The sequence below is a fragment of the Sapajus apella genome, unplaced genomic scaffold (assembly GCF_009761245.1).
Source record: "Sapajus apella isolate SASKATOON/1434 unplaced genomic scaffold, GSC_monkey_1.0 scaffold32, whole genome shotgun sequence".
Lineage (NCBI taxonomy): Eukaryota > Metazoa > Chordata > Mammalia > Primates > Cebidae > Sapajus > Sapajus apella.
This window is the reverse complement of record NW_022436972.1, coordinates 14,594,480-14,621,154: the sequence shown is the minus strand read 5'-3', so window position 1 is coordinate 14,621,154 and position 26,675 is coordinate 14,594,480. Positions and strand designations below refer to the sequence as shown.

The following is a 26,675-nucleotide window of genomic DNA, read 5'->3' as shown; positions in this document are numbered from 1 at the left end:
ATCAGGATGATGTTGGTCTCATAAAATGATTTGGGAAGGATTCCCTCTTTTTGGATTGTTTGGAAGTTTCAGAAGGAATGGTACCAGCTCCTCTTTGTATGTCTGGTAGAATTCAGCTGTGAACCCATTTGGACCTGGGCTTTTTGTGGTTGGTGGGCTCTTAATTGCTGCCTCAACTTCAGCACTTGTTATTGGTCTATTCAGGGTTTTGACATCTTCCTGGTTTAGGCTTGGGAGGATGCAAGTGTCCAGGAATTTATCCATTTCTTCCAGGTTTACTGGTTTATGTGCATAGAGTTGTTTGTACTAATCTCTAATGGTAGTTTGTATTTCTGTGGAATCTGTGGTGATATCCCCTTTATCATTTTTTATTACATCTATTTGATTCTTCCCTTTTCTTTTTTATTAATCTGGCTAGTGGTCTATTTTTTATTGATCTTTTCACAAAACTAGCTCCTGGATTTATTGATTTTTTTTTGAAGGGTTTTTTGTGTCTCTATCTCCTTCAGTTCTGCTCTGATCTTAGTTATTTCTTGTGTTCTGCTAGCTTTTGAATTTTTTTGATCTTGCTCCTCTAGCTCTTTCAATTTTGACAATAGGGTGTTGATTTTCAATCTTTCCTTGCTTCTCATGTGGGCATTTACTGCTGTAAATTTTCCTCTAGACAGTGCTTTAAATGTGTCCCAGAGATTCTGGTATGTTGTGTCTTCATTCTCATTGAAGAACATCTTTATTTCTGTCTTCATTTCATTATTTATCCAGTCAACATTCAGGAGCCGGTTGTTTGATTTCCATGAAATTGTGTGGTTCTGAGTTAGTTTCTTAACCCTGAATTCTAATTTAAGTTCTAATTTGATTGCACTGTGGTCTGAGAGACTGTTTGCTATGATTTCCATTCTTTTGCATTTGCTGAGGAGTGATTTACTTCGAATTGTGTGGTTAATTTTAGAGTAGGTGTGATGTGGTGCTCAGAAGAATGTATATTCTGTGCATTTGGGGTGGAGAGTTCTGTAAGTGTCTGTTAGGTTTGCTTGGTCCAGATCTGAGTTCAAGTCCTGGATATCCTTGTTAATTTTCTGTCTCCTTGATCTGTCTAATACTGACAGTGGAGTGTTAAAGTCTCCCACTATTATTGTTTGGGAGTCTAAGTCTCTTTGTAGGTTGTTAAGAACTTGATTTATGTATCTGGGTGCTCCTTTATTGGGTGCAGATATATTTAGGAATTAGTTCTTCTTGTTGCATTGATCCTTTTACCATTATGTAATGTCCTTCTTTGTTTCTTTTGATCTTTGTTTGTTTAAAGTCTATTTTATCAGATACTAGATTGCAACTCCTGCTTTTTTTTTTTTGCTTTCCATTTGCTCTGTAAATCTTCCTCCATTCCCTTATTTTGAGCCTATGTGTGTCCTTGCATGTGAGGGTTTCCTGGATACAGCACACTGATGGATTTTGACTTTTTGTCCAGTTTGCCAGTCTGTATCTTTTGATTGAAGTATTTAGCCCATTTACATTTAAGGTTAATATTGTTATGTGTGAATTTGATCCTGCCATTTTGATGCTAGCTGGTTCTTTTGCCCATTAGTTGACGCAGTTTCTTCACTGCATCAATGCTCTTTACCATTTGTTATGATTTTGGAGTCGCTGGTACTGGTTGTTCCTTTCTATGTTTAGTGCTTCTTTCAGGAGTTCTTGTAAGGCAAGCCAGGTGGTGATGAAATCTCTGAGCAATTGCTTGTTTGTAAAGGACTTTATTTCACCTTCACTTATGAAACTTAGTTTGGCTGGATATGAAATTCTAGGTTGAAAGTTCTTTTCTTTAAGGATGTTGAATATTGGCCCCCACTCTCTTCTGGCTTGTAGGGTTTCTGCTGAGAGATCTGCTGTGAGTCTGATGGGCTTCCCTTTGTGGGTAACCTGACCTTTCTCTCTGGCTGCCCTTAGCATTTTCTCCTTCATTTCAACCCTGGTGAATCTGATGATTATGTGCCTTGGGGTTGCTCTTCTTGAGGAATATCTTTGTGATGTTCTCTGTATTTCCTGGACTTGAATATTGGCCTGCCTTGCTAGGTTGGGGAAGTTCTCCTGGATAATATCCTGAAGAGTGTTTTCCAGCTTGGATTCATTATCTCTATCACATTCAGATACACCTATCAAAGGCAGATTAGGTCTTTTCACATAATCCTATATTTCTTGGAGGCTTTGTTCATTGCTTTTTACTCCAATCTTGCCTTCTCATTTTATTTCATTGAGTTAATCTTCAATCTCTGATATCCTTTCTTCTGCTTGGTTGATTCAGCTATTGAAACTTGTATATGCTTCGTGAAGTTCTAGTGTTGTGTTTTTCAGCTCCATCAATTCATTTATATCCTTCTCTAAGCTGTTTGTTCTTGTTAGCATTTCATCAAACCTTTTTTCAATGTTCTTAATTTCTTTGCATCGGGTTAGAACATGTTCTTTTAGCTCAGAGAAGTTTGGTATTACCAACTTTCTGAAGCCTGTTTCTGTCAGTTCATCAAACTGATTCTCCATTCAGCTTTGTTCCCTTGCTGGTGAAGAGTTGTGATCCCTTGGAGGAGGAGAGGCATTCTGACTTTGGGTGTTTTCATTCTTTTTGTACTGGTTTCTTCTCATCTTTGTGGATTTATCTACCTGTGGTCTTTGTAGTTGGTGACTTTCAGATGGGGTCTCTGAGCGGATGTCCTTTTTGTTGATGATGAAGTTATTTCTGTTTTTTATTTTTCCTTCTAACAGTCAAGCTCCTCTGCTGTAGGACTGCTGGAGGTCCACTCCAGATCCTCCTTGCCTGGGGGTCACTTGCATCGGCTGCAAAACAGTAAGGGTTGCTGCCAGTTTCTTCTTCTGTTATTTTTGTCCCAGAAGGATACCCACCAGATGTCAGCCTGAGCTCTCCTTTATGAGGTGTCTCTTTGGATATACGAGGGTCAGGAAGCTGCTTTAGGAGATGGTCTGTCCCTTATAGGAGCACAAGTGCTAAGGTGTGAGCTCTGTTGTTCTGTTCAGAGCTGCTGGGCAGATCGTTTAAGTCTGCTGCAGCGGAACTCATAACTGCCTTTTTTTCCCAGGTGCTCTGTCCTGGGTAGATGGGGCTTTATTTGTAAGTTCCTGACATGCTGTTGCCTTTTTTCAGAGATGCCCTGCCCAGCGAGGAGGTAGCCTATTCACAGTCTGCCAGCAGAGGCGTGGATGAGATGCCGTGAGCTCTGCCCAGCTGCTATGTGAACTTCCTTGTGGTTTTGTTTATAGAGGTATAGTTAGAACTGCCTCGGTAATGGTCATCTGCCTCAGTAATGGCACACTGCCTGAGTAATGGCAGATTGCCTCGGCAATGGCGGATTGACTCTGTAATGGTGGACTACCTCGGTAGTGGTGGACTGCCTCCATAATGGTGGACACCCTTCCCCCCACAGAGCTGGACCATCCCGGGTCTAGCTGTGCTTGCTGTAAAACTCCCAATTCAGAGCATTTCAGATTGCTGGTCTTTGTGGGGGTGGGACCTGCCAAGCCAGATCACCTGGCTCCCTGTTTCAGCCCCCTTTTTTCAGTTTAATGGGCGACCCTGTCTCCTAGGCATTCCAGGTGCCAGTTGAAATGGCCACCCAGATTTGTGTGAGTTTTTGTGCAGAGACCTGCTGCGCTGGCTGAAACAGCTGTGCTGGAAACTTGTGGCGCTTTTCCACCCAGGAATCTCCTGGTCTGTGGGCAGTAAAAACTCGTTTGGAAATGCGGTGATCACTCACCCTCTGCATTCTCACTGGGAGCTGCACTCCAGAGCTGTTCCTATTCGTCCATCTTGGATCCTCCCCCTACCACCCCAAACCTCCCCCTCCCCCAGCACTCTATACTTTTAAAAGTTGAAATAACAACCAGGAGAGATAGGGAAAACCCAACTGGCTTTTTAAAAAATGAATACATGTCAAAGATTTTATGTTAGGCATTAATAATTAATTAACTGGCAGAGTAAGATGTTACAGCCAGTCCAAAGGAAAATCCAGAATAGACACATACGTATAAGCAATGGAGAATGTGAAAATGAATTTGTTAGCAGACACACAGCTGGCTTCTCCCATGGGCAGGGTGGGGTGTGGGGATTAGGTATGTCTTCACTGGACAAGATTTGTTTACAATAATACCAGTATTCTTTTCAGTTGTGAATAGGTTAGTAAAGATACTGAAAGGTGTAGTCCCCTGTAGAATCTGCCCAGAAGAGTGTGCTAGACAATACCTGAAGTTCCACTAAAAAGATACCCAGTGATCTCTTTTTGCCCGTTGCAAGTCTTTCTCAGTTTACCTGACTGTGCTTCCCCCCTCCGCCCCTGTGATCATTATAATCTCAGTGATTACCCTTCATCACAAAAAAACAGGCTAGTCTTAAAAGGTTAGGCCTAATTGTTTATATTGGTACAGTAAAGAGTGTTAATTAACCAGATAGGCACTCAGATTTGCTTTGTATATACAGAGCCACGCATTATTCAACAATTTTACAGTAAGCCCACAAAATTCACTTCTGCCTGGAACTTTTTATAAAAAATCTTGGACTGGACTTTTTTTTTTTTTTCTTTTGAAACAGAGCCTTGCTCTGTTACCCAGGCTGGAGTGCAGTGGTGCGATCTTGGTTCATTGCAATCTCTGCCTCTTGGATTCACCCAGGCTGGAGTGCCATGGTGCAATCTTGGCTCGCTGCAATCTCCACCTCCTGGATTCAAGCAGTTCTCTTGCTTCAGCCTCCCAAGTAGCTGGGATTACAGGCATGCGCCACTATGCTCAGCTAATTTTTGTATTTTTAGTATAGATGGGGTTTCTCCACATTGGTTGGGCTGGTCTCAAACTCCCAAAGTGCTGGGATTACAGGTGTGAGCCACCGCAGGACTGGACTTCTCAAAGCCTCTATTATATGCCATACCAAGGCTAGAAAACCAAGCCCAAGAAACTCTACCATATTTCACCTACAACACTTGCAACAGTTGAATTCCTCAAAGTTTCCACCATTTGCTAGGTTCTTGGCCTGGTATCTTCCTTACTAGCTGTAAGGCCAGGACCCTGCAAATCAGTTACCAGGCCAGTTTTCCTGGGAAGGCTTTATAAGCCTTGGCTCCATGAGTTCTTAAAGTGGCTAGTCATATCTGATTCAGTGAGCATCATTTTCACATATGACACGCCAGGTTATACAGTTGATTTGCCCAATTATATCTTGTAGATAGATTCTCATTGAATCGATGCAAATAACTATGTTTCCATGAAAATTAAGGAGTCTCTGTAACAGTTTTTTTTTAATTCTGGGCAATCAAAACTGGATATCATTTCTTAAATGTTTTGATTTAACTTATAAAAATAGAGTTTATGAAATTGTGGGTTAGAGATAGCTTTAAAATAAAAGGCATCCTCACATATCCAGAAAATAGAACATTAAAACAGCATCAACAGTATTCCAGACAAATAACCACAATAAAATTTCCCCCTTCAGTTCATTCAGTTCTATGAATGAACTGTAATTAATTCTTGTTCTGATGGTTCTTGGTTTAGCAGTTCACATTCATGAAGCCATCTGCATCCAGACTAAAAAGAGTCCAGAAATGCAAGGAAATCCTGACTGAATCCACTGGCACAGCTTATAAATTTTCTAAGCAATGGCAGCTCAGCGGCCTGTGCCAAAGAGTCGGTTCTTTGAAATATCAATATTTTAAAATACCTAGTACAAATAGTTCTTTTCCATGAAACTCTGAGGCCGTCTTTTATTGAAGTCACAAACTCTACTTTATAGCAGAGCCCTTAGGCAAAGATGAGAATAATGCAAAATTATCTACAGATTACAGAGATTTAGTGATTTAATGGTTAATTTGTAATTGTGATCAATGATATCAGAATGAGGGAAAGTAAAATTCCCCATTGAGATATGCTATATAACTATTTCCTAAGAATTGTGATTAGTATTTCTCCAAGGGTAGAAACATATTATAGACAATAATGACATTGGGAAATCGCTACAGTCTTCCAATAAAACATATAATTTCTGAAATACTAATAAAATTTGTTACTGACTTAATCTGGAGCAAGCTGAGCATCCCTTCTGATCTGACAATTATTGTGATATACTCTTAAAATAGTAACACATCAAACAAATGCAATTATTTATAGCATTTCTTTTTAAAAATTTTTTTCTTCTTTCAGACAAGGTCTTGTTCTGTCACCCATGCTAGAGTGCAGTGGTATGATCACAGTTCACTGCAGCCTCAACCTTCCAGGCTCAAGCAATCCTCTGATCTCAGCCTCCCTAGTAGCTGGGACTACAGGCGTGTACCACCATGTCTGACTAATTTTTTTTATTTTTGTAGAGACAAGGTCTCGCCATGCTGCCCAGGCTGGTCTCAAACTCTTTGGCTCAAGCAGTCCTTCTGCCTCAGCCTCCCAAAGTGCTGGGATTACAGGCATGAGCCACTGTGCCTCACCACATTTCTCATCTTTATGGTTTTCCAGGACCTCTCTGGGAAATCTCAGAGAGTTTCAGGCATAAACCACATCCTAAAAATTTCATTTTTTCAAAATAGAGGGTTCAGTTTGAAAAGTCATCAAGGGAATTTTAAGTAGGGTAAGATAGGAGCACAGGTGCTCAAGAAACAATACCTGGTTATCTGTATATTCAAAGCATTAAAACATTTTAAAATAAATGTAGATGATAACACAATTTTAAATAATTTAAAATTCTTTTCACAAGTGAGTACTCCTTGTTCTTTTTTAAATCAAGAACATTAATCAAGTTAATATAAAGCACTAAAAATGATTCTGATGAGACACAGAATTTCTGCTAGCTAGGCAAACTCCACATAAGATAAAGAATATCCTTTCACACTGTAGGCATTAATCAGTAAACTAAGGAAGCAAGCCATCAAAACTGAGGGAACTTAGCCAAAATTGTAATGCATTTTATAGCTTTTTTTTAGACTATTACAAGCCAAAGCAAGTAAAACTCACTTTCCAAGTTTTGTCCTTCATTTTTTCTCTTACATATCCCAGAACAAACTGACATTTTAGGATTGCCCTTTTCATCCTCATTCTCTCAAAAGTATACAGTGGAGTTTTCCAGAAGCTACATGATAAGCGATATTATGATTATGATAAATGTAGAAAGAGATGATTATCCAGCTCTCCTATTAAGTCAGACATTAGAAAGACTTGCAAAAATAGTGAACAATGTCATTTTTCTCACCAAAATTTTTTGTTTTGGAAAATATATATTTTTTACAGAATACGTGACCTATGTTAAAATGAAATGGATTCATCATTTCTATTTTTAAATGAATATTTTAAAAATTTCTCAGTTTTAATTGTAAATATAGTAAATAACAATCATTATCGCTTATTAAACCAAAGCTCTTTGGTGTCCTCAAGTAAGTTTTAAGAGTATGAAGGGATTGTGAGAACCAGAAAGTTCAAGAACCACTAGTTCGAGACAAAACTACTCTGTTTTTCTTTGAAAAACAAAATGCAGACATCATTGTATTTCTTTTTCATTATTGCTTCTGGCGTAATCTCAATCACCCATTTAAATTATAATAATTAACCAAAGAAGCTAATTTATATTTCACAGAGAAAATTAGGAGGAGGGAGGATATGGACAATTGAAAATCATCCCATATAATCATTTTAGCAGACTAGCAAAACTCATGAACACACATTACTGAAATTTCCATAGTGACATAAGGTATCTTTACATTCCCTTAAAGTGGTAAAAAAAAAAAAATGAACTCATTTATTGACTCAACCAAAGGTGTAGCCTCACTATAGCATAGAAAAATAAGCAAACATATATAAACTTAATATTATACTTTATAATCAAAGTCACAGTATTCTAACTTACTTAGAAATTATCTAGGTATCCAATGATTATTGATTAGCTCAAGTTAAGATTAGTCCATTTTATTACGTAAAGATCTTGGAAATTATCTTTAAGTTGATATGCTACGACACATAATTGCTACTCATATAAAAAGTTTGTCAAAATAATTATTCAATTCAGCTGAATACAAATTTATATTTTTAATAATTTTAAACATTATGTATGAGCTCATTTGACCAGCTATCCTGAATAAATTTAGGAGAAATAAACCCACATAAAATAAAATGCACCCTTGTATTCTGCTTTAAAACCTATATTACTAGTCTCATTTGCCAAATGAAACTTAATTTTATGAACTTGGATTCTTAAAATATTACTGATTGGCTAGCAGTTTTTATTAAAATAATTTTTATGTTAAATCTAGCAGGTTCAAAATAGTAGAAGTTTGATCTGTGATTTTAGGAGGATTCAATTTAAAAAGCACTTGTTTATCTCTATCAGTCAGAATAAGTTCTTTTAATTTAAAAGGTATCATAATCCAATGTATTGACCCCCTCTACAACAAGTAGGAAAGCATTCCACATACAGCAAGAGGTGAAGGCTTTTCTGGATTATAAACACATAGACACACAGAGCTTAATAGCTTTAGTTTTTCAACTTCAGCCACAGATCAAGAATAAACAGAAACACAAAAAAATCACCAGTCCAGATATCAAAGAGCTGTTCTCCTTCCCAGTAGAAACACAATTCTTCATTGATCTGAGCTCAAAATAGATGAACATCCCCCCTCCAAAAAAAAAAAAAAAAAAGATCAAGAAACTTCTCTCACCCAACAGAGAATGAATCTCTGTAAATCCATTGTTAGTGATCACTCAGACCATAAAACTAAATTCTCCATCATTTTTGCTGCCAAGAGGGAATAACTTGTCAGCCATGCACAAACTAGAAAGAAAAATAAAACAGAATCAGGAGAGAGGGAATAAAAACTAGAGAAATGTAGAGCCTGTGACATTCAAGTCTGTTACTGCTATGGATTCACTCTGGGAGCCAAGAAAAGGCAGGCACAGCTGGTCCCAAGCCACCTGTGAGATGCACACCTTGGGTAACACAGTTTACCTGGCTGTGTCAGGTAAATCCAGTGGGCGTCTCGACGGATGACCTCCAAAACTCTTCAAGAATAATTTCTTAAAAGGGAAAATGATGACTCTTGAACAAATATAAAATGAACACCTTAAGTGTTATAACTGACAAATTACCTCGTCTTAGGGCCTGAGCATGTCAAGGAGCATTCAGACTTATTTTAAATCCTGGACACTCTCCTGACCTTTAGCATGCTGAAAGTTCCATCAGGTTTTTAAGATCTACACTTGGGGCTAGTGAGTGTGCACATTGGCTGACTTTGCTGAGGTTTCTGCTGTAAGGCCTTGCATTTGTTCTCCTAGTCAGTAACCCTTGGTTTCTTTCACAGCGACAAAGTCCAGGCCCTCTCCTATGCACAGCATACACGGCAGCTGATCTCCTGTGGCGGGGATGGTGGGATTGTCGTCTGGAACATGGACGTGGAAAGGCAGGAGGTAAGTGGCACAGCAGGGTGGGGTGGGCCCGGTGGTTCTGGCCCTGCCTCCCTTCCTGCTTATTTCTTATTTCTTTTATGATTAAACCATGAAATAAGGCATGGAATGTCAAAGAATTAGAAATTATAGCATAAAAGGAGTTGTTTGAGTTGGGGTTTTTTTTTCCCCCCCTCACAAATTGGCATGTAACATTACTGTGATGGAGATTTCATAAGAATTTTGACTGAGACTAAGCTGTTTAAATCTGTTACACCATTCGCAGCAAAAGTACAGGTGAGAAAAAGAAACCATCTATTTCCTGATGATTAGTCCTTTGGTATAAAATGCCCTACAAAAGCAGAGGACTCATGTAATATATGTTGTGGGAGAAAATAGTGGCTAAGATGAAGCAAGAATCCTTAGTTTGGTATTAATAGAAATACTAGAAATAATTATTTTGTACTTCATAAATCATGTTCTAAATAGTTCCCTAGATATAAATATATCGTTAGTTTTATAGCATATATTTACATGTTATAAAAACATTCTTTTTTATGAGTTTTCATTTTCATCTTTGAGCATCTTAACGAATATGTTTCCTGCATATCTCCTTTGATAAGTACTTTGAAGTTAACTGTTTTCCTGTTACGTTAGAATTATTCTGGGTAGACTTTCCCTTTGATAAGGCACATTCTTTTAATTAATTTCTTGCAGGATGCAAGAATTAAATAGAAAAGCAACTCTTTAAAAAGACAAAAGGAGTCTCCCACTTTCTTTCCATGCCCTCACCCCAGTCTTATTTCAAGAGAGTAGTTGCTATTACCCACAATGTAATGCCTTTTCAAATGCCAGTAATTATATGCTTAAGAAGATTAAAGCTTTATGTGCTCAGATCTTAAGTCCATGGGAGTTCTATCAGTAACTAATCAAAATGATCATTACTGTTAAAAGGTGGGGAATTGTAGAACATTGCTTTTGAAAACTATACTTGGCACCATCAATATAAAGTCTGGGGATCTTTGCAGTGAGTGTCAGTCATGCTAACCAGGTTCCCTTGTGGCTGATGATTATGTCGTGAGTTGGTTCTGCATGGTAGCCTGCTTTCGGTTAGGGACAGTCACACCTGGGCTGTCCTGACTTCCTTCTGGGCCCACCTAACCAAACCAGGGGAGAGGAGAAGGACCAGATTCTTTTCCCTTGGTGCATGCAGTCTGGACCCTGTATGGACAGGGGCCAAAGGAGGATAACAGTGTGGTGTCCAGAAATGAAACCAAGTGGTTTATTGGCAGTTCTTTGAGCAACCTTGTTTAAATTATGCCTCTTGATATGCAGATATAGGGACACCTAATACTATTGACTAATTTAAAATCTTGTCCAGTGAGTCAACACTCTAAATAAGCAATGGAGATGGTTCCATTCATTTTTTGCAAGTTTTTAAAACATGTGTTTCCTGAGATTTTTGTTTTAATCTTAGCCTCAGTGGAGCTGCTTCCTGGTTATGATAAGTGCTGTGTGATGCTCACCTTGGGAGGTCTGAGACATATAATGAAGTCATCTCTAATTTGAAGTACCGATAGACTTTCTGGAAGAAAAGGCTTGTAGGAGGAAACTTCAGAATTGTATCAAATGGTGTAAATGATGAAATTATAGTTGATATATGCTAGAACATCAGTGCTGGGTATTTCAGAAGGGACATCTTTGGCTAATGTTCTCAGTGAAGGATTGATGGAGGAATATTGTGCTGAAGGATCAACAGGATCTGGATGTGTTTTGAGCAGGAGGAGCACATGGGCTTTGCAGGCCAAGAAACAGCAAGAGTAAGGACAAGGTTAACATGACAGGTTGATGCGGTCCATTAGTGCTTATGAACACTTTGCAGAATCAGTCAGAAATGAGAGGAAGGCAGCTAACTGAAAGATAAGGGCAGACAATGGAAGACCTTGAGTGGCTGGATGCAGATAGCGTGACATCCCGTAGGTTGAACAGTTGTTTTATACAGTTAACGAAATCCCATTTTTGTTAACTTTTAGTATTTTTTAAAAGTATACATTGTATATAATATTCTTGGTAGAAAAGTTATAAAAGGCTCATTAGTAAATAGAGAAGATGTCAGTTACTCATACTACCACCACCAAGAAATATCACTCTGAATGTGTTGGCAGACATCCTTCCTAACATTTTTCTCTACACGTAACATGTGTGTAAGACTCTTTTTTTTTTTTAAACAAAAAAACAGACTCACAAACATGCTGATTTTCCCCCCTTTATTCGTCCTTAACTCCTAAATGCCTCCTTACAGATACCCACTGTGATGCATTTGATGTGTGTCCTGAACACACATGCCTCATGCTTCCTTATAAAAGGGGTGTGTGTGTATGTGTGTGAAAGTTTACATAACTGGGCTGGGTGCAGTGACTCATGCCTGTAATCCCAGCACTTTGGGAGGCCGAGGCAGGTGGATCACTTGAAGTTAGGAGTTCAACACCAGCCTGGCCAACATGGTGAAACCCTGTCAACAATACAAAAAAATTAGCCGGGCATGGTGGCGCATGCCTGTAATCTCAGCTACTTGGGAGGCTGGAGCAGGAGAATTGTGTGAACCTGGGAGTCAGAGGTTGCAGTGAGCCAAGATCATACCATTGCACTCCAGCCTGGGCAACATGGCAAGATTCTTGTCTCAAAAAAAAAAAAAAAAAAAAGTTTACATAACTGATGTTCTATAAGTCTGGTTCTATTTCCAACTTTCATCATTGAACCCTTCTGGAATCTCCCATCCTGCTGTTTCTTGTGGTGCTTCTGCATAGGACCCCATAGTGTGTAGCAGTCACATTTTACTTGTTTCCCAAGCAAAGGGCATGTAGATTGGCACAAACTCCCTGATACCACACACAGTGCCCAGATGACCTTGTATGTGTTCCCTCAGAGACCTGCCCTGTGTGAGACTCTCAGGGCCATAAACCCAAGGGTGGGATCAGTGAAGGTATATTCTTGATTTTGCTACAAATGAGTACAGCTGTTTGGTTGTACATACAACCAAACAGCTGTACTCATTTATACTTCTAATGGAGAACAGGGCGGTTTCTGACACCTCACATCCTCAGCAATAGCTATTGTTACATCCTCTCTGTTTTTGCCCTTTTGGAGACAGAGGTAAAATAGCATCTCATTTTTATTTGTATTATCTGTTTAACAGTAGATTTGAGCATCTCTTATGAAGAGAGGCTCACTTTAGCAATTCAGACTTCCCTGACTGTGAGCTGCATGCTCATATCTTTTGTATCTTCTGCCAGTTTCTCAACTGTTTCTTGTTATTTCCATATTGATTTTCCAGGGGATTTTTGTATACAGTAATTTGCAGGAGTTGTTAGTTACAAACTTTATAAATATCTTCTCCTAGTCTCTCTTAACTTTGTGCTCTGATACTATTTAATAACCTGGGGGTTTTGTTTTAGTTTATTATGTATTGAACATGTTCCATGTCTTTAAATATTTGTTTTTGCTACATAATTTTAATGGTAATAAGCTGGTATTTGAGAAATTGTTTCACAAACAAACATTAATACTGCCCCCTCCAGCCTCATCCCTTGTTTCCTCCATCTGCACTCCAGCCATCCCGAAGTCTCAGTTGTCTTGTCTGAGAACCTCAGCCTGGGTCAGAGGCTCCTGTGATGCCTGATGCCTTGATCATATTCTCATGATGGTGGAGATTCTTATTTACCACTGCATCCCATCCCCAGGGCCTGCCACAGAATAGGCATTCAGTAAATATTTTTTGAATTATTGATTCAGAAATCACACCTCTGTTTCTTATAAACGCATCCTGATTACTCCATAAATTTCATCAGGGTCAGTGGTTCCATTGTCCTTACCGCTGGCCACTGTGACCTGTTCTGTGCTTTATTTGACAAGACCCCTGAATGGTTGGACAGTGATTCCTGCCAAAAATGTGATCAGCCTTTCTTCTGGAACTTCAAGCAAATGTGGGACAGTAAGAAAATTGGTCTAAGACAGGTGAGTGATATGGATGCTTCATCAAAATGTAATTGTGTGGAAATAGCTCAGCCCATGTGATCTTAGAAGAAATAACACCCCTGGGTGGGGGTTGTGGTGAGGGTAAATTATTACCCTGAAGTCACCTTGTGATTGTACAGTAATTTACTCTCCTTGTCTACCGTAGCTCATTCCTACTGGATTTGGTTTCTGGAGTGGGTGGTTTCCAGTAAACAGTTAGGGATATGATTTTAGAATTCTAGTGGCCATTACACCTTACAATTAGAGGTGTCATGCTTAGTTCATATGGATACCAAACCATGAAATTATATAAGTGGTGTTTCTCTCTCCTTAATTATTTTACTTTCCCTCTTTCTGATTAATTTTAGTTATTGAGATCTACTTATTATAATACTCAATCTAATTTCATGGTTCTGTTTGGTCTTCCCCAAGGAAATCAAATGTTAGGTCAGCTAGGCTTAGCATGGCCAAAGTCAGCAGATTGAATCAGGTTTCCTGCATGTTCTCCTTTAGCAGCATAATCTCCAGAGATGGCACTTTCTCATACACCCGCTTTAAGATCACCTGGTCACTAGGTGGTTCCTCTGTAGTTCCTAGTGTGATAATTGGAAAAGACCAAGAGGGAAAGCAGGCTGGGTGTGGTGGCTCATGCCTGTAATCCCAACACTTTGAGAGGCCGAGGCAGGCAGATCACGAGGTCAGGAGTTCGAGACCAGCCTGGCAAATATGGTGAAATCCTGTCTGTACTAAAAATACAAAAATTAGCCGGGCATGGTAGCCGAGGTCACCATGAGGCAGAAGAATCACTTGAACCCAGGGGGCAGAGGTTGCAGTGAGCCAAGAGTGTGTCACTGCACTCCAGCCTGGGCAACACAGCAAGACTCTGTATCAAAAAAACAAAAGAGTAGGGAAAGCAAGAGAGTAGGGAGGCGTCCGTCCCTGTCGAATGTGTTTCCCAGCAGTCCTTGTTGAATAAACAGAGCCCCAAATGAGAACACATCTAATGTGTTCCCTTTAGTTCTGGAGCCCTCTTGTTCAGCATCCTCACCTGGATGCAGTTAAGTATATCTCTGTCTGCCAGGAGGGGTGAGGAGCGGGGGCCTCAGGAGCCATGATGAGTGTCTATTTTCTCTCCCTTCTCCAGCACCACTGCCGCAAGTGTGGGAAGGCTGTCTGCGGCAAGTGCAGCTCCAAGCGCTCCTCCATCCCCCTGATGGGCTTCGAGTTTGAAGTGAGGGTCTGTGACAGCTGCCACGAGGCCATCACAGATGAAGAGTGAGTTCCCGCAGCCTGCATGCTGCTTCAGGTTGAGGCGAGGATGGAATCTGAGCACTGCGCTTGGTGCTGCAGCCATCACCTGGGTTGCTCTAGTTTCTGCTGGTTTAGAACATAGTCTGTGGCAAGCAGTACAAGTTGTCCTTTGCCACCGAGAGATTTGTGTCATCCTGTGAGACAGGAGAAGGGAAAATACACTCAAAGAATTCAGCTCTGTTTATTCCTATTTTCTAGGTTATGTGCCTTTAAAATAGGTGCTGTTAGAGCAAACTCTTCTGTCTGCTGATTTACTTGAGAATGGCCCAGGAGTATAAGGACCCAAGGTTCACTTTCTAGCACAAGCTGGTATCTCTACAGGAGTTCAGTGAGTCCACAGGGTCCAGAAAGTTCCATTTTCTTGGAAGAGCTAAGTTGCTTTACCTAAGAGGCAAATATTCCCAGTTGCCCAGTTACTCAGCTGGCTGCTTGTCAGATATGCCCAGTAACCCAGGACATAGGTTACTACCCCTCAGTGTGCTGTGGAGGGGTGCAAATCTGTGTTGTCTCTTTAACGTTGGCTCATTGAAAGCTGCTCCCAGATGTAAACACAGTGCTCTGCAACATTTCCCTAATTTTAGTGACTAACAGGAGGATCTGCAGGGTAGCTTGTCTTCCCAATCCTCCCAGCACCTGGTATTACAGTAAAATCGCAAGTAGTCTTACTTATCCATATCAAATATAAAATAAGATGCCCTTGCATAAGTATGCATCTATGTTCATTATTTCCCACTCATCATAGGTGATGAAATTAGTAAGAGGGTTCTTCTCATTGAATTAGGAAGTGAGAGAGACCTTAGAGATATTCTGCTTGAATTCTTCACTTTATAGCTAAAGAGATAGACCCTAAGAGTCTAAGGGACTTACAATTAAGCCTAACTCTTCTAAAAATTTAAAGTAACCATTTTAATATACTGAAGATCTATCCTGCAGATTTAGCTATAGAAAAAAAAGTTGTCCTGAGAGAGCCCCCTGCAGTGGAGTGGGTCCTGTGAAGCATGAGAAGAGCGCTGTCTCCTAGGCTGCACCCTGCGCCTTTCCCCACTTGTTTCCTCTGCCTCTTCTCTGAGGAAGCACTTGCATTGCCTCTGGAGCACTGAGGCAGTGGACAAGCCTTCTTACTTAAGAAAAAAAAAATTAAAAATGTATGTTAAAAAAAATCCAAAAATCATGATGTTTATTTTTTGTTTTGCATGTTACAGCTTTAGAATTATAGGAAAACCAAGTCTGCAGTCATACCAGTGAAAAAGGAAAAATGAATAGAGGTGGATAGTTCTCCAGTTAGAATGACATTTAGTAATATCATGGGACACTTAGTACTATCATGGTCTTTTTTTTTTTAATTAAATAGACAAAGGTAGACTATTTTACTGGCAAGTCCTTCTGAGCTCACACTTAGCAGAAGCACTGTGGTTTTTAAAAGCTCAGGTGGAGATTATCGCTATATTAGACACTATTGGAGCAAGACATTCTCCAGAAAGACTTTTGGAAATTGCATCTCTTTTCCATTTTAGTAAGAATCCTTATACTTTTTTTTTTTTTTTTTAATCATAACTTGTTGCTAGGGAATAAAGGGAGATCTGAGGAGCATTCCTATGAGTGAAGCAGTTTTAGCCATGAGGCCAAAATGTAGAGGCTAATGTCATCCTAGATCTCTTTCATTCATATGTCACCACCTTTTCCTCTCAGAAACTTTCTTTGCTCCTTCCAGACGTGCACCCACAGCTACCTTCCATGACAGTAAACATAACATAGTGCATGTGCATTTCGATGAAACCAGAGGATGGTTACTGACTTCTGGAACTGACAAGGTTATTAAGGTAAGATGCCATCTTATTAAGAAGCTTTCCATCTTTGGCCTCATATAAATACACAGGAGTACCAAGAACATGGGAAGTACTGCTCTAAAGGTTATCCTTGGGTAGCCAGGCTTGGTGGTATGTGCCTGTAGTCTCAGCTACTCAGGAGATTTAGGTGGGAGGATTGCTTGAGTCCAGGAGCTGAAGCCTACAGTGAGCTTTGATCACATCACTGCACTCAAGCCTGGGCAACGAAGTGAGACCTCATCTCTTAAAAAAAAAAGTTACCCTTGAAGGTGAGTGTTTTTGAGAGCCTGTTACAAACCTGCTATCTGATACATGCATAGCCTCATGCCAGGCACTGGCTCAACACAAAGAAATAAAACATAGCTCCAGCCTGCAAGGGATAGATAATCTACTTGACAGACTCTTTAAAAAGACTGTAATAGGTCACATGTGCGGCAGTCAAAACAGTAATACAGATGAGAATTTATAGCACACTGAGCTCTACCTCCCTGACCCATTCTTTGAGGTCACAACAGGATTAGGTGGCTAAAATAACCCACTTTGGAAGCTACCAGATCTTCATGACTTTGAGAGGAAGTTTAAAATAAACTCTGGGGCCTGGGTGATGGCTCATGCCTCTAATCCCAGCACTTTGGGAGGTGAGACTGAAGATCACTTGGTCCCAGGCGTTCAAGACCAGCCTGGCCACCATAGTGAGGCCCCCATTTCTACAAAAAAATTAACAATGAGCCAGATGTGGTGGTGCCTGCCTGTAGTCCCAGCTACTGGGGAGGCTGAGGTGCAAGAACTGCTTGAGCCCAGTAAGTTGAGGCTGCAGTAAGCCATCATTGCACCACTGCACTCCAGCCTCAGTGACAGAACAAGACCGTCTCAAAATTATGAATAATTAGTTAAAATAGAATAAACTCTGGGAGCCTCAGGTCCTTTATTTTTGAAAACGAGATATCTTGTAAAGTGGAAGTTTAACTGGAAAGGACACAGCATGTGCTTGGTGTCCAGTTAATAGATTGAGTTATTTAATGGATTCAGTCTGTTCGGAGGGTAGGCCAAATCTATGTTGTCTCTTTAATATTGGCTCATCTAAAGCTGCCTCAGATGTAAACACAGTGCTCTGCAACATTACCCTTTTAGTGAGTCACAGGAGGATCTGCAGGGCAGCTTGTCTTCCTAGTCCTCTTAGCCAGTAATAGATTGTCATCCCAGTCCTCTCTGCCATTATTCTTCATTAGCTGCATCAAAATTTCAAGCTGTCATTGTCATGTTTTTGAGCTTTCTTTGAAGTTTTTTGATGAAAAAATATTTTATAGATTTAGAAATCATGTTAGTGTAGTATGTAGTTGGTTAAAAAATTCCTTGAAGAATTTAGTTACAAGGACTGTTATCCTCAACACAATTTAATTTTAGTTCATTCTGTATTTTCTTTTTCTTTTTGCAGCTGTGGGATATGACCCCAGTTGTGTCTTAATGACTCCCCCAGGAATCAGAAAGCTAGTATTTACTAAAGAAATGGTTGTTTTAATCCAAATCATCACCAGAGCAGTAAAGCAGATGTGTGAGAAGTCAGAAACTGAAGACCCTGGATGAATTTGCAGATTACCTGTGCGTACAGTGGTAACCCAGCCAAGTGCACACTTGCAAGGGGACTCTTCCAACTTGTTCATACAATAGAAAAGAAGCTATTTTTTTAACAAATGGTTTATACGGTCTGGCTGTGCTGCATTGTTTTGACTATACCGAAAAATCTGTGTGGGGTGTTTAACTTTTATACTTCTCAACACTCCATTTTACTTGTTGCTTTGTGTGTCAGAGAAATAAGGGAAGTATCTATTCAGAGTATTTTGGTCATTATAGTTTCTGTGTTTTCTTTACTTCAACATGTGTCACGTGGCCAGGGTCTTTTTCTTATCTTCCCTCTGCATCTACCTGCACCTTCTCTGCCTTTACTGGAGGGGATGTTTTTACATTATTTATTCCAGTGTTTCTGCTTTCATGTCCTCCTCAGTGGAGACACTTGCAAACCCATCATATGGGTTCGCCAGCTGGCTGTGGGAATGACCTGAAGATTTGTTTGTAATGTCTGCCTCATTCATGTTCTTATTAAGTAGAAAAGACTGTGTTTCTGCCTCAGTTGCCTCTGTCTTTTCCATATTAAAAAAAAAAAAAAAATGCTGTGAGAAAGCTGCTCCCAACCATGGTTATCACAGAAGTAGATTATTTTAACTCAGAGCTTCAATGATCAGTGCCTGGATCATTTAGAATTCAGTTGGAGCCTCCTGAGCCTTAGTTTTTTGACACAGCTCTTCCTCATAACAATGAAAAAAGAATGACACACACACAGAACCCTACATCAGCAGTCCTCAACTTTGTTGGCATCAGGGACCAGCTTCAAAATGAAACTGTTCCACCTCAGACCATCAGGCATTAGATTCTCATAAGGAGAATGCAACCTAGATCACTTGCATGCACAGTTCACTATAGGGTCCGTGCTCCTATGAGAATCTAATGCCACCGCTGATCTGATGGGAGGCGGAGCTGAGGCAGTAATACTCACTTGCCTGCTGCCCACTTCTGATGTGCAGCCTCATTTCTCTCCTCACAAGCCACGGACCAGTGCCCATCCACAGCCCAGGGTTGGGGACCCCTACCATACATGCTCTTAAAATAAGTGTCTTTAAGATGTGTTTTTCTGTGTGACATCATCTCTGAACTTGAATGTGTTCATTATAGCAAGGTTGTAATTCTGCTGTATTCCTCACCCTCTGTAGTCTGTCCCTTTAAAAACTAGATATTTTTCATCAGAACACTTTGCACACTTTCTTACTAAAACAGTATGTGATTGGTCCGAGACAGGTACCTACAGTGCAGGCTGTGTTCCCATGGGGAATGGAAAAGAGGACTTCAGAGAGTACACCTGAAGAACTCTTTTATCTAAGGGAGTCCAATCAAGCTTGAGAAAATGAAATACTCTTGTGTGTAGTGGCTCAACTCAGGATATTGAAGTCCTTTTTAAAGTCTTATTTCACCTGTAAAAATGGAAAATTAATGGAAAGCCTGCTCTGGGTGCCTGCCCCTCCTAAGCACTTTACACATACTACAGCTCATTCAGCCTCGTGTGCCCGGAGCATCAGGGAGCTCACCAGTCTCTTGAGGATCACAGGCCAATTGTTTGTCCTTCCCGACCCAAGCCCCACCTCACAGTGTCTTGCCCTCTTCTGATTTTGCAGGTTTTTGGTGGTAATACATATGGAAGTGAAATTGAAATCCCCCCTATTATTTTCCCTCTTTTCCTGGAAAGCCGTTTTTTGCCCTCACAATCATTCATTCCTTCTCTAACTAGGGGGAAGCACTACAAGCCATCCTCACTACTGCCCCTACGTGTGCTTTCTTCCTAGAGGTGATTCTGCTGCCCCAGCATTGGGAAGTAGGACCAGCACGTGTGTCCCATGCAGCCATGGTCCATGGCAGCTGTTGCCTGAGCCATCAGACCAGATCAGCCCATGTGACCAGAGCCCTGAAGAGGCACACACGCATGCACTGCACAAGGCTGTTAGCGCTTGTCACTTCACTGCCCTGGTCCACACTACCCTTGCTTGCATCAGTCAAAACCATTATAACTACTTGGAGTCTTTTCTGCATGATTGCTCCGTGAGAGAGCTTTAATAAGGGAATGAAATTTAAAATATTCAAATATCTATTTTGTAGTTTATTACTAGAACCTGCAGCCACTTGCTAAGTTGTATGTAATAGAGGACTGTGTGTGGAAAATGGGTAATAGACATGAATCACTCTACTTTCCCTTCCTGAACTTTGAGCTTGGCCTGTCTATAGAGAGAGGAACACAGTATTAGGACAGTGAAGCCACAGCAAGCCTGTGTGGGTTCTGAGATGGGTCTAGATGCGTTCAGACCTCATTCGGGAAGCAGTGTCCTGTCAGATTGCGTATGTACTCTACAGTGGCTCTGGCCTGTGGCCCTGCATGCCACTCTACCGTCTCCCTCCCAGCCCACGGAGCCACTCAGAGGCTGAAGCCACTTGACATCTCACTGGTGTGGAGAATCATGATCAAGAAACCATGGATAAGTCAAGGTATCCATTGCTCTTCCTTTTTCTCTCATCTGTGTGGGTGCTTGAATTTGGTGAAATGCGTTTAGCAAACCAACTGTATGTCTGTAATACTGTGAATTCTTGAGTTTTGCATTAACTGTCTCCCCCATTTTTGTAATTTGTAGAGAAATATGTACTGGTGTTGAGTGTCTTCCAAGCATTTTATGGAAATGGAGGCTCCATTCCTTAGGAGTGAAAGCCGGCGCCGGCACTTGGCTTTGTTCTGTCCAGGTGAACTCTCATAATTCTTGTTTTACCCTTTGGATTTGCACTTTACATATATTTTTGCTCTATTACTTAAAACATATAGCAGCTCTTGCCAATAATGCCTAACGTGACTGTGTTGAGAAAGTGGCAGATCGACACATATCATACAGAGTTGTTCTCTGCCTGGCGGGACAAAACCACATGCTCTCGGTTCCTCCCAACGAATGACATTACTTGACATTACTGCCTGAATGTGTCTTCACAATAGCAACATTGTTTGAGATTAAGCATTTGGAATCTTGTGTCATTTTGCATGAGGTCAACCCACCATAATGAGTTTCTCATTTGATTGTTTTAATTATTCAAGAAATCATGAAGTCACAACACAGGAAGGGATCTTCAGAGATCTAGAGTGTTCCAAGCAGAAAACACATTTAGTTATATACCAGGCAGTTAGCTATGGCTGAGATGTAAACAAGAGAATCTAAAAGAATGTTCAAGGAATAGCTGTTTTTGAACATTACTTAGTAATGGCATAAGTGGGAAGAGAGATTTTCAGCGCCCTGAGACAGGGTGCTCTCTGGAAACAGGTTTGTTCCTCTTACTGCAAGTGTATATGACACTTATTTTGGCCCCAGCCCTGTGGTGGGGGAGGTAATTATTGCCCTCATCCACATAAATTCCTTCCTATACATCCCCCTTAGACCACTCCAGGGACAAAATTGAAACGGAAATCTAGGGGCACTTAAAATTCACCCTACCCCATTTGGCCATGATTCCTGGGCTTACAGCACTGCCCTTATGGAATATTATATTTTCATTTTCTGAGATCCATTTTATAAAAGTGTAGGCCAGGTGCCATGGCTCACACTTATAATCTTAACACTTCGAGAGGACAAGGTGGGAGGATCACTGAGCCCAGGAGTTCAAGACCAGCCTGGGCACCATAGCAAGACCCTGTTGCTACCAAAAATTTAAAAATTAGTTGAGTGTAGTGGCACACTTCTGTATTCCCAGCTACTCAGGAAGCTGAGGCAGGAGGATCACTTGAGCCCAGCAATTCAAGGATGCAGTGACCTATGATTACACCACTGCAATCTAGCCTGGGCAGCAGAGCAAGACCCTGAATAAATAAATAAAAGTATAATTTATTTTTGCCTGACATTAATCACTTCTTAAGGCCCAAATTTTGTTTTTTAAGCAAAAGGATAGCTCTAACTGTGGGTCACAGTTACTGGACGTTCACTAAATGAGATTCCTTTGGTTATGGCTATTCATAGAAGTTTAATTGTATGTAAGTGTTCCTGTTCACTAAGATTTATATTTCAAAGTGAAAGAAGGCACTTTACCAATACATTATTTTTTTCTCCTTTAAAATAATGTTGTTGAATTTTTCCTAGTATGAAGGCAGATATGTATTAACTTGAGATTCAAAAACGCAGAAATTAAGTTCATGTTGAACACTGAGTTATCTAGATGATCTTTGAGATTTGAATGTTCATATCAACCGTGCTGAGTGCTGACCAGGCTTTAAACTAGGCACTGGCGGTGCAAGGCATCTGAGGCCCATTCCCAGGCTGGGCAGAGGTCACACAGTGAGTAAATGGGTCATTTCAGTACAATGTGGTCGTGATAGAGGCACGCCAAGGGTGCCACTAACCCAGCAGGTATGGCAGGAGGAGCTTCCCAGAGGAAAGGACTTGAGCTCAGTGTTAAAGGATGAGGAGTGAGTCATAAGGGGGAAAAATGGAAATGACTTTTCAGGGCTTCAGAGATAGCATAAACAAAGGCTTGAGTGCTGGAGTCAGTGTGGTGTGTCCAGGGATCACAAGTGGGCTGGAGCTGCCGGAGAACAGCCACGTGGCTCAGCTACAGTGCCAGAACCAAGCTTGTCACCATCAGATGCTGCTGTTCCCTGGCCTCAGAGGAAGCAGCACACATCTCACCAGGAGGGGTTTCCCCAGAGGCTCCTCCTGCAGCCAATGCTACTATTAGTTTATATTATAATAGTATCAGTTTCTTTTTCTTTGGAAATCCCTAGAGCTGTTATCTGAAAACGACCCAAGATAACTAATTTTGGATCTTTGGGTGCACAGCCTCTCACTGGAATCTGGGAGGAGGTGGAGACTATTACATGCACAGCCTGCAACCAGGAAGGACTCCCAGACTAACGCCAAAAATGTGCTGGGCTCAGCTGGTCCACGTTGGTAAAGGAAAGCCCTGGACCTGCGGCAGGAAGGGATTGTTCTATTGAGTGTGACATTGCACCGACAGGCGGTGCCGCGTGTTTGGGTGCAGCTGCTGCCCTCCAATTCCTGCTCCTGCAAGTCGCAGATCATTCCAGTCCAATGTGGGGGATCCTCTTCACAGGGGCACTTGCAAGGGGAAGGGAGAGATTTTTGTCAATTCATACACAGGTCTGCCTGGGAGACCCAGTCCTGTGGAGGCAGGAACACTGCACCACATGGGGGCATGGCAGTGCCTGTCTTTGCTATCACATCATTTGCCTTTTTCTTGTAGGACCCAAAGATCTATGTCCAAAACAGTCCAGAAACATCTGTGTTCCTGTTTAAACTGCAGCTCAGATTCATAACCAAGAACCACATGTCAACCCTTCAGGGTTGTGGTTTGTATTTTTGCCTTTAAACATTATCCTTTCCACCAAGAATCCTACTTAGGTTTGACACGTGAAAGCAGTGTCTAAAAATTAGATCTGCCCTAAACTGGAATGGGATGTCTTCCTTGCATGTCCCATACTAGGGATTTTTTTTTTTTTTTTTTTTAAACAAAGAGTATGTAGCCTTTGCCAGACATGTTGAAAGGGAGATGAAAGGCTTGAGTAAGGGATGAATTGAATCATCATTCTTAAGGTCCCTTCCAGTCCTGTGACTCTATGATTCTATGAGTCTTGTTTATTACCGGACTTGCCTAACCCATTACCAGTGACCTGCCCGCATATTGCTGCCTTCGCTTGGATAAAGGAGAGTCTATCACCACATGCCTTTGTTGTCTTCCATCATATCAAGTGAGTTGCTTTCTGGACTTTTTCCATCTAGAGGCTACTAAGTTTGGTTTTGGAAAAAGATGAAGTTTCTTTTCATGAGTTTGTAGGAAAAAAAAATTTTTTTAAGATGGTAAAGGTGGAAATTAATCATGGTACCATCTCATTAAAAATAGATACCTCAAAATGTTTACCTTTGCAAGAATATCTGACTTGGAAGTGTCAGGAATTGCAGGTTGACTTAAAAGTTAGATTGGGAATCTGACCTTGATATTTATGATTCTTTTTTCCCTTGGTTATCGGGGATGCATGAGAAGGTGAGCGGTCACTCACAAAGGGAAAATGGTTTGAAAAATGTTTCTCATATATATAATCTTTTTATCATTTAAGTGGATGGCAGCCTTACATTGGTAGTATATGCCAATATGAAGTATGGACCAAAATACTAGTGTCACTCGTAACCATTGTACTCATGTATTTGTGTCTTATACCATTTGCCTTGCTTTTTAAATGACTTTGTTTTTTCAAGGTACTGTCATTTTGCAAAAGGAAATCTTTATATGAAAAGTACAAAAACTGTTACTAACTGGACAACAGGGAAGGTGCTGGCCCCACATTAGTGCCTGCCTACCACTCAACCTCTAACCAGGGACATGGATCTTCCATTCTGTACCTCCACTGGGCTGCAGCCCACTTCTGGACCTGGCTGCCGTGGGCATGTTACCGTATGGGCATCTTTTTCTTTTTTTGAAGTGAGGAGATTATTCAGGAGGTCAGGCTGAGAAGGTAATAAGCCTGACGTTGGAACAGATTTCTCCCGTGTGGTCTGGCTGGACCCCTCCAGCATTTGCCACTCCCTGCCAGTCCTGATCAGTCCTGACTTTGACTTCCTGAATGTGATTAGCTGGTAATGAGCAAGAATTTCCGAGAATGTTGAAATGTCTGTATCCAGGCCTCCATTCAAATGCTGCTGAATATTGTGAATGTTTTTACTCCGCTCACTTTCCCGCTGTGCTTCCCTCTAACCAAAATATACGTGTAGCTGTTACCAACGTACAACTCTCAGTGTGGAGTTGCCTCCATGGTTTAAAATACATGTCTGTGAAAACCTTGCTGCAGCTGTGGTCCCATCACTGTTCCATGCGGCCACACACACACTGACAACCTTGCTGTGCTCTTTAGCCGCATGGGTTCTGTCCATTTGGTGGGAAGGGGGCTTCCGACCACTCCATCTGGTCTAGACGCCAGGGAGAGCTGCCGTCTAAAGGTGAATTTGGGCCCATTCACCACAGTCTAAGCACATATACGGGCTATGCGCAGGGAGCCCTTTTTCTTTGTCATATAAATCGGCTTTTTCCTGCGTTTAGTGAACTTTCCAAATGAGGACTTCAGGGCAAACACTGCCAGAGAAAGCCTCTTTTAAAACTTGTGGGGTTCATTTTATGGAGAAGAAAAATAGGTACAAAGATACCAAGTGACCTGCCTGTTATGGAATCACCGTTGAGGGGGTGGCTGAGTTGCCCTGTCCTGGTGCTGCCAGCACAGCCTTGCCCACACCCAGCACTGCTGAGGCCCATCTTGCTCCTGCAGAAAAGGAGGCATGCAGTTAAATGGAGCTGGTGCGTGCTTGATAGCACCACCTTTTGTCAGAAAGACGCCGATGCTGATGTTTCAGGCTGGCACATCCAGAACAATCCCTTCCTTGGGGTCCTTGGCTGATGAGACACTTCCATCCAGGGCTCAAGGACCACCAAGAAGCTGCAGCCATCTAAGTTTTCCTCTGGGGTATGAGTTATGTTTATTCCACCATGGACACCAAGAATCTATGTAGATATATTCTAAATCTGCTCATTGGTTTTGTTACAGCTTTCCCTGGAGTCACTAAGAGGTAAAATGCTACAAATTAGAGGTTTTATCACAGTATAGTTCCAGAATGCCAGATGCATTACAGAAGCCACTCCTAATCTTAAGCAAATGTAAACTAGGCCTCATGTAAATGGTGTATGTAAATACACATTGTCCCTTGGTTATGCTGTGCTCCTGGTACCATGAACAGCAAAGGCAGTGCCCAGCCCTCTCCTGCAGGGGGGCCCAATACCAGCCTCTGACACTGAGGATCTGAGAAAGGGAGGGGAAGCACAGTCCACAGTGGGGCATTCCTGCTACCTCCACCCCTGCCTCCCCTCAGACTGACAATGGTGGCTCATCTCAAACTGCAAATTCTTTAGAAAACTACATTTTCAAATAAATGAGAGACTTAAACAAGAAAAGAGCCTGCTGCAGGAGTTCAGGGTGAGCCTAATCACAGCCCCAGTAGGATTTATTTTGAAACAAAAGTTCCCATACCTTGTAGGCTCCTCACTGTAAGGCACAACATCTTCAAGGGGAAGTTGAAGTGGGGTCTGTTCACTGGTCCCTAGACCACACCTTCTGGTACTTTCTAAGGCAATTCTGATACCACATTGCATCTGGGTTGGCCTATTTAAATGTCTGAGCCAGCTGTTCTAGGATTTCAATGAGTTTCTCTTCTTCAGCCGGTGAGGAGAACGTTCTAGCGAGAGGCAAGTGTGTAGAGACTGGTTTCCGATCTAAAAGTGAGAGGGGAAAAGCGGAAACGTGTTAGCCGCCACAGCGGGGCTGGGCCTCTGTCCTTGTGCTGCTCAGGCCCTGAAATGACACCTGCTGGGGAGGGAGTGGTGGTGCCCGTGGGTGTTAGACCCCATCCTGCCCTCAGAGGTCCCACATGGATTAGGCAGCGTGGGTCGACTGTGAAGTGCAGTTTGGGAACTGGCAGGCTGCACCCAGGGCTG

The 26,675-nt window shown here is 41.4% G+C and overlaps 2 protein-coding genes and 1 long non-coding RNA gene across 12 annotated transcripts in view; 1 reads left to right on the top strand and 2 right to left on the bottom strand.

The window, feature by feature from the left end:
* The window catches only part of WDFY2 (WD repeat and FYVE domain containing 2), a 200,421-nt gene extending 175,444 nt beyond the window's left edge, over nt 1–24,977 (top strand). For 4 of the 5 annotated variants that reach the window (XM_032294559.1, XM_032294562.1, XM_032294561.1 and 1 more), the window contains 5 exons: nt 9,321–9,426; nt 13,315–13,416; nt 14,561–14,691; nt 16,439–16,547; nt 17,989–24,975. In XM_032294559.1, coding sequence (XP_032150450.1) covers nt 9,321–9,426; nt 13,315–13,416; nt 14,561–14,691; nt 16,439–16,547; nt 17,989–18,018 — 478 coding nt within the window. In that variant the 3' untranslated portion in view covers nt 18,019–24,975. Of the gene's footprint in view, nt 1–9,320; nt 9,427–13,314; nt 13,417–14,560; nt 14,692–16,438; nt 16,548–17,988 lie in introns of all 5 variants that reach the window. The other variant, XM_032294558.1, reaches the window with a different exon arrangement.
* LOC116562372 lies at nt 8,377–9,389 on the bottom strand. The gene is made up of 2 exons (XR_004273898.1): nt 9,303–9,389; nt 8,377–8,794 (listed from the first exon to the last, which is right to left on the bottom strand). It is a non-coding gene; the product is annotated as an uncharacterized LOC116562372 (long non-coding RNA).
* DHRS12 (dehydrogenase/reductase 12) overlaps nt 23,993–26,675 on the bottom strand; it is a 46,356-nt gene continuing 43,673 nt past the window's right edge. For 4 of the 6 annotated variants that reach the window (XM_032294565.1, XM_032294564.1, XM_032294563.1 and 1 more), the window contains one exon: nt 23,993–26,453. In XM_032294565.1, coding sequence (XP_032150456.1) covers nt 26,344–26,453 — 110 coding nt within the window. In that variant the 3' untranslated portion in view covers nt 23,993–26,343. The remainder of the gene's footprint in view (nt 26,454–26,675) is intronic. The other 2 variants (XR_004273897.1, XR_004273896.1) reach the window with 1 other exon arrangement.